The following is a 16138-nucleotide window of genomic DNA, read 5'->3' as shown; positions in this document are numbered from 1 at the left end:
ACATACAAGCTTCGGTGCTGCGCTGCGAGGTTGTAGATCTGCTATGTTTGAAAAGTCGTGTACATGTGTGCAAATATTTGAATGTATGTATTTTTAAGCAAACATTTGTAACTCAAATGGGGGTCCCTGGAACTAAATATTTTGAGATGGGGATCCGTGGCCAAATACGTATCATTTTGAGGGTCCTTGACATGAAAAAGTTTGAGCACCACTGACATAGAAACAAGAATTTGCACAAATTCTTCACGATTGTTCAAAAAATTGCAGATCTGCAAGCTCACAGGAGCTAGTAGATCTGCTATTTTTCAATAGTTAAAGCACAAAATGTGAGTGAATCCTTGTACCCAAGGCCCAGAATTTGATGCGACACCCCTGTCATGTCTCACCTTGTGAAGTCCCAGTAATCCTTTCATGCTCTCTATTGACTCCCAGTATACCTGCTTCATCACGCTCCTAATCCTGGCACCGTCTGTCTTTTATGTCTTATCTGTTCGTGTCTTGCATCGTAGTCAAAGGAGTCTGCATCTGGGTTCACTTTCTCCCCCATAACATTTACAAGTATCAAAAAGGGGAGAGTGTTTTTTGCAGGTCGTTTTTTTTTCCAAAAATATTGATAACATTTTTTTTTTGGAAAATGATGATGTCACAAGACTATGGATTCTGAACTTCCCACATATCTCCTAGGAGACTTGGACTGAGTAGAAAAGAATTGTGATATTTTATCATGACCATTAGTGAGGACCTATTATATGAAGACAGGTTGAAAAGTGGTGAACTACAGTAGCCTACTTAGGTAAAAGTAGTTACTTTACACCACTGCAGTGCAGATAGGAGGGTTTTACCTAGAAATAGTAGCCAGGTTTTCATTTTCCCATCCCAACCAACAAAGTGAAATTTTAAAAGTGACTCTCCAGCGCCCATTGAATTGTATTCATCCTGGCTGCAGAAACATGGATATACTGTATCTCCGCTTCTTTTCCCATATCGCACGTTTGGTCAAAACGGTCTGTTTTCTATGGACCATAACTTACATACGGATCATCGCGTTTGAATTGTTTCTTCTCCGCGCAAAAGAAAAGACTTTGGGCAGCCGTGAACAGGAGCCGCCGCACACAAAACTGGCCACGCACTGCGCGCAGTCGTGCACATACTGTAGCCCCCGGAAATCAGGTAAATACAATAGTGAAAAGCCTTGGCTTGGCTTAGCTAATCTACATTAGCTAAAATTATGGCATTCAAATGTTAAGCCACATGCTTGCACACACACACACACGCACGCACGCGCACGCAAACGTGCACACACACACCTTTAGCACAGCTTATGGGAACATCCGTAATATTAAAACTCAGCAAGTATGACCAATTGTAGGCTTTTATTATTTTGCAAGCACTGAGGAAAGTGTGTCAAGGTACCGTTGCATTATTCAACTCATACAGTAAACTGATTTAAAAAGACGTACAAAACACCAGAGTCAGCAGTGCTGCGGTTTGGCCTGAAAGCAGGGCGTGTTGGAGAGCAGGGACGTGCAGAGAATGTTAGAGAGGCAGGGTCTGAAATGTCTAAAAGGGCCTTTTGCATTCATGGTCCGGAGAGGGCACTTTTTACAGATGGATAAAAGGGCAGGGGCTCAAGCCCCCTTTGATGTCTAAGTGAGAGACAGCCGCTGGCCGCCGCGTCCACGTCCATGGACGCGTCCGTGGACGCGTCCATGGACGCGGCCGCGAAAAAAACGGCCGTGGACGCGAGGCCTCGTCCAAGGACGCAAACGGCCGGCCGTCCCGGCCGTGGACGCGGCCGTGGACGCGGCCGTGGACGCAGACGGCCGGGGACGCGGCCGTGGACGAGGCCGCGGCCGTGGACGCAAACGGCCGGCCGTGGACGCGTCCATGGACGAGGCCGCGAAAAAAAGGCAGCGAAAAAGAAAAAAAAAGGTGTCTATTGTATGTATTTTTTGATGGAGAATTCAAATATGACCTTCTTTTTTGCATAGGACAACTCTAACCTGCATCAATTGGTATTTTATAATTGCCAATTGTACCCTATCCATCTAAAAAACAAATTGGATGTCTATTGCATGTATTTTTTGATGGAGAATTCAAATATTACCTTCTTTTTGGGATAGGACAACTCTAACCTGCATCAATTGGTATTTTATAATTGCCAATTGTACCCTATCCATCTCAAAAACAAATTGGATGTCTATTGTATGTATTTTTTGATGGGGAATTCAAATGTTACCTTCTTTTTTAACCTGCATCAATTGGTGCATCAAACTTCTATCTATCTATCTATCTATCTATCTATCTATCTATCTATCTATCTATCCATCTATCTATCCATCTATTTATTTATACTTCATCTTTAGTCCAGAAGAGAGTTCAGCCTCAGGAACTTGCACACATGGAACTGTGTCATGACTGTGTCATGGAGCTAAAACAGAGCTATGTTAATACTCACAATGACTCTGATGGACCAATCAGGGTGGTGGTGGGGGGAGGGATCAACAATAGACAGAAACTGGATAATGCTTTGTTAACTGTCCCACCTAAGTCCCTGCTAGTCTGAACAAACATCACATTCCCTCTCATAACACTACTACTACTACATTTATATAAAGCTGCTCTTGCATTCGAATTCAAGTCTGACACAAGTTAAGGTTAACTTAGGTAGTATTTCATTTTGCTGGCTTTTAGGGTCTGTGTGTGAGTGTATAGGCTCACAAATTATTATAATTGTCATTAAGTGACTCTATCTATCTATCTATCTATCTATCTATCTATCTATCTATCTATTTATACTTACTGTTTACATTTTCTATAAATATTTATTTCTATATAAAACTCAGTTGTGTGGAGTTATTGTGTGCCTTTTCTTGTAGCTAAAGAGTCCATTTGTTCACTAGACATTAAGTCAAGGTTACTATTTTGAGTTGAAGCTAAGTGTTTTATTGCTTTGTGGTTTAACATGATTTAAAAGGCAAATTCATTGTTATGGTTACTTTAGAAGACTGCTTTTGCATTCATGAGTTAAAAAGAGAGCCAATCTAATTCAAAGAGTTAAGTTAAAGGAACACAAAACATGACCTAACTCACAGCTGCCATTGGACAGACAGTTACAACATAGGCCTACTCTTATCTTTCACAGAACAATTATCATTTGTTTTATCTATTTGAGACTATGTAGCTGCTCTATGGGAAATAGAGCATTATATCAGCCTATTCAATTGATAATGACCAATGGGTGCCAGTTTCTAAGTAGTTAACCATATTAACATAACAATATATGTGGCCTAGACATGGATATTGCCCAATCAACTCGTAATCTACAGAAATGTCCACCACATCACACAGTATAAAACTTAGTAGGCTCAGTGGATTCACCTATGTTAAATCATGTCAGGTTAGTTTGGTTCAAGGTTCAAGTATAATAATTTATGAGACAAAAATGTAAACAGCACAAATGTACAATCACATCTCGGCTAGAATGATAACATAAAGTCCTGACTACTCCTTGTTATTGTGGTCCTAAATACTACAATGATTAGTTTGGATGCATTGCTTCTATCATGTCCAATTAAAAATAAATACATTACATACATACAGAAATCTGCCTTCTCCTGTATTGTATTAGTGACATTCATTATAAATAGTAAAATAACAGGACAGAGCAAAAAAGGCCTCTGTTGTGTCTTTATCTGATCACATGCAATCAGACACTCACACTGCACAGCAATACTTTATTACAGGCTCAAGGCCCACAGGGTAAGAAGACAATACATTACAAAGATAATAATTAAAAAAAACAACAACAGAGAGTACATTCACCGAGCCCCACCGGAGCTAAAGAGGCACTCATGCCAGTGTCCACTAATGGTAGACGTGTACCTGACAGAGCTACATCCAGGGTCTGTCATCAGTCTCTGGAACAATCTGAAACAATGTATCTTTCCTGTGGCTGTTATAATGAACACAAACAGATCAGAAAGTAATTTAACATACAACAATGTAAGGGATTCCTTTCTATTAAAAGCAAAATCATCACCGGGTCAAAGTTGCTTGGTTCTCCCCATATAAAGGCATGTAGGTAACAGTAACATGATATTATGTCATGAATGATAAAAGGAATGTTTAAACACTTTGATGTGTGTGAGTTTATCTGGAGACTTACTCAGTCTGTGACTTACAGAGATCTTGATGGTCTTTGGGTTCCACCCGTTCATCAGAATTGCCGCTGGTGCCGTCTAGAGATTTCATCTTCACTTGAAGTCTGGAGTCTTGAAATTATGTACAGTGTATTCTGGACAGTTGTGGACACTCTGCAACTAACCTAACCTAACACACACTATGTGTTAATGTTGATCAATATAATAATGTAAAAATACTAAGTTAAGTAGACCTAAGTAAGAAATAGTAAATACATTGTAATAATACATTGAAGGGGAAAATGTAGGAAAACAAATGCAACTCAGCATTGAATTTATGGCAAACATTTTGCTACTCAACCCTTTCCAAATAATATACAATTAAGAAGTGGGATGTTCCACTTAGTAAGAGAAATAATTAATGAAATATTACATTTTTAAAAAGCTAGAAGACTCACCTATTATAGTAACCATGTGAATTGCTAATAATGTTATGGGTCAGATGTGTAAAGATCTATCACATTGTATTGTTCTTTTCAGACTCAACAATAATAATGATGATGTTACTTAAATGCTGATCAATGTGTGAATCTGGCTCTTATCAGGTGTGTGTTTTCTCTCCCTGTCCTGTGCTGTCCTCAGTTAAACCAAGACAGTGCTGTTGTGAGCTGTTGTGACCAATGTGGAAAAAGCCTTCAGCTCAATTTATTATCTCAAAGTAGACCAGAGAATTCATACCGGAGTGAAGCCATTCAGCTGTGAACAATGTGGGAAGTATTTAGCTCGGTCTGGACAATTAAAAGATCATAAGCGTTCACATACTGGAGAGAAACCTTATTGTTGTGACCAGTGTGGGAAAAGATTTGTTCAAAAGGGGATTTTAAAAGAACACCAGGGAATTCACACTAGAGAGAAGCCCTATTGCTGTGACCAGTGTGGGAAAAGCTTTACTCTATTTTCTTATCTCAAAATACATGAACGAATTCACACAGGAGAGAAACCATACAGCTGTGTCCAATGTGGGGAAAAGTTCAGTTTAATGGCTGCTCTGAAAGTACACCAGAGATTTCACACCGAAGAAAAGCCTTACTGCTGTGAACACTGTGGCAAACGTTTCACTGTAAAATCTAGCCTCGTACAACACAGGAAGATTCACACTTGAGAGAGACCTTACTGCTGTCACCAATGTGGGAAAAGGTTCACTCTGAAGACGGCTCTGAAAAGACACCTGAAAATCCACACTGGTGAGAAGCCATATACTGCTGTGTCCAGTGTGAGAAAAGGTTCAGTGATATGCATCATCTCAAAGCACACCAGAAAAATCACACTGGAAAGAAACCTTATTGCTGTGACCAGTGTGGAAAGAGCTTTCCTAGACTGGAACATATCAAAATACACCAACAAATTCACACCGGAGAGAAACCTTATATCTGTAACCAATGTGGGGAAAGCTCTGTCAGGTACACGTCTACCGTTAGAGGACACTGGCATGAGTGCCTCTTTAGCTCCGGTGGGGCTTGGTGAATGTACTCTCTGTTGTTGTTTTTTTAATTATTATCTTTGTAATGTATTGTCTTCTTACCCTGTGGGCCTTGAGCCTGTAATAAAGTATTGCTGTGCAGTGTGAGTGTCTGATTGCATGTGATCAGATAAAGACACAACATAGGCCTTTTTTGCTCTGTCCTGTTATTTTACTATTTATAATGAATGTCACTAATACAATACAGGAGAAGGCAGATTTCTGTATGTATGTAATGTATTTATTTTTAATTGGACATGATAGAAGCAATGCATCCAAACTAATCATTGTAGTATTTAGGACCACAATAACAAGGAGTAGTCAGGACTTTATGTTATCATTCTAGCCTAGATGTGATTGTAAATTTGTGCTGTTTACATATTTGTCTCATAAATTATTATACTTGAACCTTGAACCAAACTAACCTGACATGATTTAACATAGGTAATCCACTAAGCCTACTAGGTTTTATACTGTGTGATGTGGTGGACATTTCTGTAGATTACGAGTTGATTGGGCAATATCCATGTCTAGGCCACATATATTGTTATGTTAATATGCTTTAACTACTTAGAAACTGGCACCCATTGGTCATTATCAATTGAATAGGCTGATATAATGCTCTATTTCCCCTAGAGCAGCTACATAGTCTCAAATAGATAAAATAAATGATAATTGTCTGTTCTGTGAAAGATAAGAGTATGTTGTAACTGTCTGTCCAATGGCAGCTGTGAGTTAGGTCATGTTTTGTGTTCCTTTAACTTAACTCTTTGAATTAGCTTGGCTCTCTTTTTAACTCATGAATGCAAAAGCAGTCTTCTAAAGTAACCATAACAATGAATTTGCCTTTTAAATCATGTTAAACCACAAAGCAATAAAACACTTAGCTTCAACTCAAAATAGTAACCTTGACTTAATGTCTAGTGAACAAATGGACTCTTTAGCTACAAGAAAAGGCACACAATAACTCCACACAACTGAGTTTTATATAGAAATAAATATTTATAGAAAATGTAAACAGTAAGTATAAATAAATAGATGGATAGATTGATAGATAGATAGATAGATAGATAGATAGAGTCACTTAATGACAATTATAATAATTTGTGAGCCTACACACTCACACACAGACCCTAAAAGCCAGCAAAATGAAATACTACCTAAGTTAACCTTAACTTGTGTCAGACTTGCATTCAAATGCAAGAGCAGCTTTATATAAATGTAGTAGTAGTAGTAGTAGTAGTAGTAGTAGTAGTAGTAGTAGTAGTATTATGAGAGGGAAGGTGATGTTTGTTCAGACTAGCAGGGACTTAGGTGGGACAGTTAACAAAGCATTATCCAGTTTCTGTCTATTGTTGATCCCTCCCCCCACCACCACCCTGATTGGTCCATCAGAGTCATTGTGAGTATTTAACATAGCTCTGTTTTAGCTCCATGACACAGTCATGACACAGTTCCATGTGTGCAAGTTCCTGAGGCTGAACTCTCTTCTGGACTAAAGGTGAAGTATAAATAAATAGATAGATAGATAGATAGATAGATAGATAGATAGATAGATAGATAGATAGATAGTAGGTTGATGCACCAATTGATGCAGGTTAGAGTTGTCCTAGCTAAAAAAGAAGGTAACATTTGAATTCCCCATAAAAAAATACATACAATAGACATCCAATTTGTTTTTGAGATGGATAGGGTACAATTGGCAATTATAAAATACCAATTGATGCCGGTTAGAGTTGTCCTATCCCAAAAAGAAGGTAATATTTGAATTCTCCATCAAAAAATACATACAATAGACATCCAATTTGTTTTTTAGATGGATAGTGTACAATTGGCAATTATAAAATACCAATTGATGCAGGTTAGAGTTGTCCTATGCAAAAAAGAAGGTCATATTTGAATTCTCCATCAAAAAATACATACAATAGACACCCTTTTTTTTTTTTTTCACTGCCTTTTTTTCGCGGCCTCGTCCACGGCCGGCCGTTTGCGTCCACGGCCTCGTCCACGGCCCCGTCCACGGCCGCGTCCCCGGCCGTCTGCGTCCACGGCCGCGTCCACGGCCGGGACGGCCGGCCGTTTGCGTCCGTGGACGCGGCCTAAACCACATTTACGTACAGATAAAACCTGTTCATCCTGGCCGCGTCCACGGCCGTTTTTTTCGCGGCCGCGTCCATGGACGCGTCCACGGCCGCGTCCATGGACGTGGACGCGGTGGCCAACGGCTCTTGCTGGTCTAAGTGTGCACGTGCCTGCCACACACGGTGTGGAGAGGAGAACCAAAGCATCATCCAAGCCTTCAGGAGAAAAGCGCACGCATGCACGCCAGTGCAACTTTGATGATGGAGAGGGCCACTATATTTCCACACTCACTCCAGAGGGCCACATTGCACATCGTCGCTGTCGGGTGAAAACCTTGTATGTCCAAAACCGTTTGTTTTGCATTATCATTTTAAAAATGATTTAAACAAGTGAAACAGCCGATCTACAAGCACACAACGCCTACGCCTTGCACACAATAAGCTGGTAATTTCTTTATTGCTATTTACAGTTACACTAATAGCCCCCATAAGTCACATCTGCCCATGAAAGATTGCGGTGCATACTGGGAATGGGCTTATTGTGTCTAAAAATACATATTTAGCCACTTACGCATGCCCCCAACCACTGAAATCTAAATCGTAAAAATTTGCTAAAACAATATGTAGCGCCCCCTATCCCACCCCGATGACAGAGGACGAGAGGCGCTAGACATCTACCTAGGTTCGGTGGTGGTTGCCCTTAAAATAACCCACAGAGTTAGAATTGAGTTGAACAGACTTGACCTGGTTTTATTGCCTCCAACAGCAACAATATGGTCAGTCAATAAACAATAGCAAATTGGTGCACACAACAGTGTCAATATGTACAGTAGCAGCGCTGCAATGAAAATAACAAAGAGAGCTCTTGAAATAAAAATAGAAAATAAAGTGAAGTGTCCGTTAGGGTTAAACCCTTTAACCATAAAGTACCCTGGTAGGGTTTCTCTTAGAAGTATTCCCTTTGAGAGGGTTCCCTTTGAGAGGGATTCAGAATGTGCTAGTTCAGTTCCTTATCCAGTTCAGTTCTCAAAGTTCAGTTCCCCATGTGTGTGCAGTGGGGAAAAGGAAGACCTCGGGCGTGAGGCGTCAGTGTAAATGTGTGGGCACTGCTCCTCGGGCAGAGGTAGCAGCTTCAGATCTTATCTGTTTCCGTAGGTCGAATCCAACAGGTTCCTCTGCAGCGGTCATGCGGCTGGCCACACCGCTCCCAACCGTCCACAGATGTCACTTAGGTAGCTCGCCATCCATCAACAGAATTCAGACTTGTAGTTTTCTGGGGTTGTCAAAAAACCAATCTACACAAAGTGCAGAATACCAAATTACTCTATGTTCTTATAAGTTAATGATACCTCATTAGCTTATTTCTTCTTAATCTCTTTCAACACATAACCAATGAGTAAGGATATGCTTCAATTACAATGAAATCATGTATAACCATTGACCACAGAAATACATTAAATGAAATTAAACAGCATACTGTAATGCATTAATTATTTACAATGAAATTCTTATCTTCACCTTTTAAACATAAAATATAATTCTTTTTAAACCTTTTTATCCTTTTAATACTCCAAAATTAGTGTAATGCCCTTTAATCATGAATTTAATAATTAACTTTTCAACAAAGGACAAATGTACTCATATTATTCCAACTTGTACAAATACAATGTAGTTGTGGCTACTACAAACATGAAATGGACTTAATCCACTCAAACCATAGGGTTTTGATGTAAACACCATATATATAGAATACACTAGTAGTGTTTCAGCATGCTACTGCATGTTGCAAGACCCAATGTGTTTTCAGTTAGCATAGATGCTAATTCGCGGTTAGCATCTATTAGCTTCTAACCCAATAATACAGTGATACAGAGTGCACCAGAGTATATCCAAACATCAGACACAATAGTATCAAACCCCTGATTGGTTTATAAGAAAGGTTTCAGGCTCAATGCATACAAACATGTGAGAAATAGCTACAATAACAGCAGGCTTGAGGCCCAGTGAAATACACAGCTTCACTCACCAGGGTTCACAACAAACAAAGTTTGCCTGAATTCGTTTTTCCTCCAGGATCACAGGGACTCTAATAAGAGAAGTGCTTATTAGCTATCATATCATACTGAAATATTCAACCATAAAATATTATTTAGTGCTGTATTTCTGGTGTATTTCATACCAAGTTTATCAGAGAAGAATCTCTCTGGCCTTCATTCAATGTCAACGATCTCTAAAGAGGAAGTACCCATAATGCAATGCTCTCTTTCTACTCCATGAATTACAGAGACAGTAGTAGTGCAGTGTAGTGCACCCTCTAGTGGAAACGAAATGCCATTACTCCTCTAAACCACATAAATAGGTGCATTCTTAGTGACCCTATAGTTCACATGGGTTACACCCTCCCCCCTTGACTCTGCATGAGTCCCTTCATGCGTTGCTCTATGGTCCATGGAGGAACCATCATACTCAGTCATAGTGTCTAGAGCTAGATTAAAACTCTCTAAGAGACTCTGTGCAAAGGAGACTAAGGGTTTACCCAACTGAAGGTAGTGAAAACGGTCAGGGGGTTTACGTGGTCGGTCAGATTTACGTGTAGAGTCATTAGTTTCTCCATCTGTAATGGGTGGATTTCCATCTTCTGTGCTTGTTGTCTCAGAGGTCAGTTCAACTTCCACCTCAGTGTTTTGTTGAACTTCAACTTCTTCATCCTCTGGGATAGAAGATACATCATTGACGTTCTCAGCATCAGCTGGAGTTTCACTTGCTGAGTCGTCATTGTCTTCCTCAGCAGGAGCTGGGATTTCATCTACTGATTCATCATCGTTGTCCTCATCAGGAGCTGGGATTTCATTTGTCACATCCGGTAAGTTATCCTCCTCTTCAGCAGGAAGTTGCTCGTCCATATTCTCTGGCTCCTCTCCATCAACCGTCTCAGGTGGAGCTTCAGCAGGTTCAGTAGGCAACTCAGCGGAACCGCCCACATCTGGCTCATCCTGAGGCTGGGAGGTCGAGGAGTTAACTGGCATAGCCGGTAAGCGTTTACTCTCCTCTGCTGGAGTAGCAGTTCGTTGCTGTCTTCTTGGGATTGCGTAAGTTTCAACAACTGTTTCCCCAGGTATAACTGACAACTGGTCAGGACAGAAACCTTCAGATTCATCCTCAGAATCAGAGAGTTGTTCCTCAGGGAGATGAGGTTGACTACGCCTGGTTCTTGGCCGGGGAACCTTTGGTTTGGCCTGTTCAATTTCCTCTGGTTCTATTAGGTCACCACAAGGGAGTAAGAGATCCCTATGTAGGGTTCGGTTGGGACCATTTCCATCCATGGGCTGTACTGTATACACAGGTAAGTCTCCCAATTTTTTAAGAACTTTGTAGATAGTAGATTCCCACTTATCTGCAAGTTTGTGTTTGTTTCTCAAGCGCAAGCTCCGTACTAGCACTTGGTCACCTTCCTCCAAGGTTGACTCTCTTACATTCTTGTCAAAGCGGCGTTTGTTTCGGTCAGCAACCTTTTTAGAATTCCTGGTGGCAATCTCATAACTCTCCTGCAGACGGGCTTTCAGGCTTTTCACATACTGGGAGTGAGATTTAGGAGAGCCATTTCTAACAGGTAAGCAGAACACAATATCCACTGGTAGCCTAGGCTGGCGCCCAAACAACAACTCATACGGGCTGAACCCGGTCACATCGTTCTTGGTGCAATTATAGGCATGGGTTAGGGGTTTTACATAATCACGCCAGTGAGTTTTATCCTTTTCTCTTAAGGTACCTAACATGCCGAGAAGAGTTCGATTGAACCTCTCCACCGGGTTTCCTCTTGGGTGGTAGGGACTTGTTCGTACTTTTGTGATACCAGCAAGGACGCAGAGCTCTTTGATGAGTTGAGACTCGAAATCCCTGCCTTGGTCACTTAAAAGACGTTCCGGAAAACCGTAATGCACGAAGAACTGCTCCCAAAGACTCTTTGCGACTGTCGTAGCCTTTTGATCTTTTGTTGGTATAGCGACAGCGTACTTGGTAAAGTGATCAGTTATTACCAAGATATCTTTGGTATTATGACTGTCAGGCTCCAGGGATAGATAATCCATGCATACTAGTTCCATGGGTCGCGTTGTGTTTATGTTCACAAGGGGTGCTGACTTTTCAGGAGGTGTTTTCCTTCGGACACAACGGCCACATGACTTGATCTTTTTCTCCACTTCGGCGGCCATTTTAGGCCAATAAAACCTTGACCGGACTAGGTCGAGAGTTCGCTCCAATCCCATATGCCCCATATCATCGTGGAGGCACGTGAGAATGGTGGATCGTAGGGACTTAGGTGCCACTAATTGTTAGGTGGTTTCACCTTCCGATTTGCGAGTTCTATAGAGAAGACCATCTCTCAATTCCAGACGTTTCCACTCCTTTAGCATCAACTTCAACTCTAGGGAGTCAGGGTTGAGGTTGGAGTTGGCTTCATCTCCAGCTTCCAGCAGGTTAACGACATGTCCAATGTCTGGGTCAGACCGCTGATATTGTTGGAGTTCTTCCTCGCTGTAGGTAGGTATAGTGGAACAACCTTGTGTCTCCTCATCGCCATATATGTCTGGTACCGCATCAGCAGTAAGAGCAAGGGACTCTACCAAGGTGATAGAAGGTAGGTTGTCGTCTGCTTCACTTAGTAGATGGCGGTGGCACAGGACATTAATGGGGTCAGCAGGTAGATCATGTTGGTCGGGAGATGAAGATAGATGGTGAGAAGCAAATTGTTTGATTCGCTCCTGTTCCTCAAGGGAGGCATCATCATCGACCAGAGTATCTTGAGGCCGTCTTGAAAGGCCGTCTGCATCCTGGTTGCTTTTGCCAGCCCGATACTTGATGTTGAAGTCGAAGGTGGAAAGAGCAGCCAACCATCGGTAACTAGCAGCATCCAGTTTGGCGGACTTCAAGACGTATGTCAATGGATTATTATCGGTTACTACCGTGAACGTGTTCCCGTAAAGGTAGTCTTGAAATTTCTCCACAATAGACCACTTCATGGCTAGAAACTCTAGCTTATGAGCTGGGTACCGCTTTTCACTAGATGAGAGTCCTCGGCTAGCGTAGGCGATAACTCGCATCTCGCCATCTTGTTCTTGATATAGGGCAGCCCCTAGACCAAATGTGCTTGCATCCGTGTGGAGAATATACGGTAACGCTGCATTAGCGAATCCAAGTACTGGCGCTGTGGTGAGTTTGTCTATGATTGCCTCAAAGGCTTCCTGGCAGGCAGGAGTCCACCGTTGGGTAAGGGGTTCTTTGGGATTAAAGTACTTCCCGGGACAAGGTGTTACTTTAAGACCTTTCCTGTACGGTGGGTAGCCTCCGGTCAGATCATTCAAAGGCTTTACTATCTTGGAATAGTTTTTCACGTACCGGCGATAGTACCCGGCGAAGCCTAAGAAAGATTTAAGATCACTGAGTGTTTGCGGTTTTGGCCAGGTGCGGAGGGCACTGACCTTCTCAGGGTCGGTCTCTACCCCTTTGCTGGAAACAATGTGACCTAGATAACGGACTGAGCTCTGGAAGAAACGGCACTTGGTTGGGGATAGTTTCAACCCATATTCTCTCAACTGCTGGAGGACATGGAGAAGCCTTGTTTCGTGCTCTTCTAATGTACTCGAGAAGACAATAACATCGTCCAAGAAGACCAGTACTTCCTTGAGATTAAGATTTCCCATACATCGCTCCATTAACCGCTGGAAAGTACTGGGCGCATTGGTAATGCCCTGGGGCATGCGGTTGAATTCGTAGAACCCCAAGGGACATACGAAGGCGGTCTTTGGCTTGTCACGTTCCTCCATCTCTAGCTGGTAATAACCAGACTTTAGGTCCATTACGGAGAACCACTTTGATCCTGCAAGGGCTGAGAAAGTTTCTTCCAAATTGGGAAGTGCATATGCGTCGCGTATTGTCAGGGAATTGAGCTTGCGATAGTCGATGCATAGACGTACGTCACCATTTTTCTTTTTAACCACCACGATTGGTGATGAGTAAGGAGATTCTGATTCGCGAACCACTCCTGCCTCCAAGAGTGTTTGCAGGTGTTTCCTCACTGCTTCATAATCGTTTGGGTGAATTGGTCTGGACCTTTGTTTAAAGGGAGTTTCATCTTTTAGGTTTATGTGATGTTTCACTTTGGACGCATGTCCGAAATCCAGATCATGCTGGGCAAAAACATCAGCATAAGCTGTTAAACTCTGTGTTACTCTGTCCTGCCATTCTTTTGAAAGAAGGGAATCACTGAAGTCAAATGTCAGTTTTGTCTTGGCAGGTTCATCAACTGACTGGGCAGTAACAGGGCAACATGTCACAGGATCAGCCTTTTTGGTTGAAGCAGGTAAGTTGTAGATTTTATCGGGAGCATGAAGCTCTGCAATGACACAGGTAGCGGGAAGTGTTATGTCATGCTCAGTTTCATTCCTGACCCATACAGGTAATTTGAAAGGACTCTGCTTAGGCAAGGTAACAAGGCAGCTCTCTACAAGGATTCCACCAGGCAAGGTTGATTCGGCAGGCTGTTCAACAACTGCACATCCGCAGGGGGTGTCGGCTTTAACATAGCCTTCCAAGATGACTCTCTCCTTAGCAGGTATTACTTGCTGTAATTTGCATTTGAGAGTCATTAAGGCAATCTTCCCTGTAGAGCTGACCTCATTCCTGAGCTTAAGCGTACGGAGGATCTGTCTAAAGCCATAGACAGTTGACAGGTCATTTGGGTTTTTACCATCACAGTGTTCATCGTACAGCACATCAAGTGCATTGGTTCCAATTAGTACAGGTAAGTCAAAGCTACTGCGTAAGTCAGGGACTACTAACGCTAAAGTAGAAACTTCAGGCTCTGTTTCGATAAAGTTCTTGGGGAACTTAAGGTTGAGGGGCACATAGCCTAAGTATGGGACATTTTGACCATTAGCACCTTCAACCTCTAAGGCATCAATGGGTTGGATGGGTGTCTCTGACAGATTACTTTTGTAGAACGAAGCAGAGATAGTGGTCACTTGTGACCCAGTGTCAAGGAGACAATTACAATTGACTCCCGCCACGGTGACGTTAGCAGTATACTTCTGTCCTACAAGCCCCTTAGGTATAGGTAGCTTAACCTGGCAGATTACATCATGAGACTGAATGGATGCCTTAGTCTGAGTTTTGGGACATTTGTTCGTTTCAGTTCCTGTCTGTCCCTCGTCAGGAACTGATGTCAGTTTAAATTTTGCTGATTTTGTTCCTCCCAAGCCATTTGCTTTTATTTGAATTCTTTGTTCTTCGCCGCGACTAGTTCTGGGTTTGCTTCGTTGGGGCAGGAGGGCTTAATATGGCCATTTTCACCACAGTTGAAACAATACCCTGGTCGAGGCTTCTTTGTGACAACGTTCGTGGACTCACCGGTGGCGGTGGGTGAGCTCTTCACCTCAGTGGAGGTCTTGGGTGTAAACTTTTTCTTTGACTTAGCAGATGTCTGGTTTGAACCTGTACTAAGTGCTGCTTTCAGAGAAACCATTTGGGATTGTAACTCTGCAAGTTGTTTTTCAATGATTTGGGCATTTAAGGGAATAGTGCCATCTCCCGTAGTGTCAGTATCATCAATGCCATACTCTCCCACTTTGAGTGAGTTTGACTGGGCTTTGGTCTTATGGATGCCCAAATGCTGTTTCATTCGGCTGGACTTAGCTGCTTGCTTGTCCTCTTCAGTACGTAGCATAAGAAGCAACTCAGAGAATGAGGGTGGATCATGTTTGATTTTATGCTCGAGCTGGAGGTTGGCAATTAAATCGTTGCTCCAACAACCTCTACAGAATTGTTTAAGCAGCTGGCGTTCTGAATCACTAGCAGCAATGCCGCCTCTTTTAACAACTTTACTGAGTGCTGTCTGTAATCGTTGCAAATAAGCTGAAGGCTTTTCGGGGCAGTCCTGATTAATGTGCAGGAATTTAGCGAAAAGCTCGTCTCCATCATCGACGGTGCCATATGCTGAGTCGAGCAAAAGGAGATAGTCATGAGAAGTAGCCTTATTACCGAGGTGCTTTACAATGTTAGCAGCAGGTGGAAGAAGACTCTCCACTATTCTTCGGGCTGTATGTTTGTCAGACATTGCGCCGTCGGTGAGATGGAACTCTACATTGCTGCGCCATGTATCATAATCAGACTCAAAATTTGGAGATGGGGTTTTTCCTGAGAAAGGTCTAAGTTTAGCAGGACCATGCCACTGCGAAGGCATGTCATTGCTCTTAATGATGTGCTCAACCACTACCTTTTGGACTTCAGGTGTGGTGAGCTGTTCAGGGGGTAAGTACAAGGCACGCTTCCTATGTAGGGAGGATGCTCCTGCACCTAGGGAAGTGTACTGGAGTGAGTCATGTTCTTGAGAGTCAGTCAAA

The 16138-nt window shown here is 42.2% G+C and overlaps 1 protein-coding gene across 1 annotated transcript; it reads right to left on the bottom strand.

Moving 5' to 3' along the window:
- Positions 1-15006: 15006 nt before the first annotated feature.
- On the bottom strand, positions 15007-15852 carry LOC308298159 (zinc finger CCHC domain-containing protein 18-like; the record flags this gene model as incomplete). Its single annotated transcript, XM_080741715.1, has 1 exon — positions 15007-15852. One exon carries the CDS (start codon positions 15850-15852, stop codon positions 15007-15009), a length of 846 nt encoding a protein of 281 aa, XP_080597841.1.
- Between the last annotated feature and the right edge of the window lie 286 nt (positions 15853-16138).

Source organism: Nannobrachium achirus, assembly GCF_963921795.1.
Source record: "Nannobrachium achirus genome assembly, chromosome: 14".
NCBI classification, from domain to species: domain Eukaryota; kingdom Metazoa; phylum Chordata; class Actinopteri; order Myctophiformes; family Myctophidae; genus Nannobrachium; species Nannobrachium achirus.
This window is presented reverse-complemented; position numbering and strand designations above follow the sequence as displayed.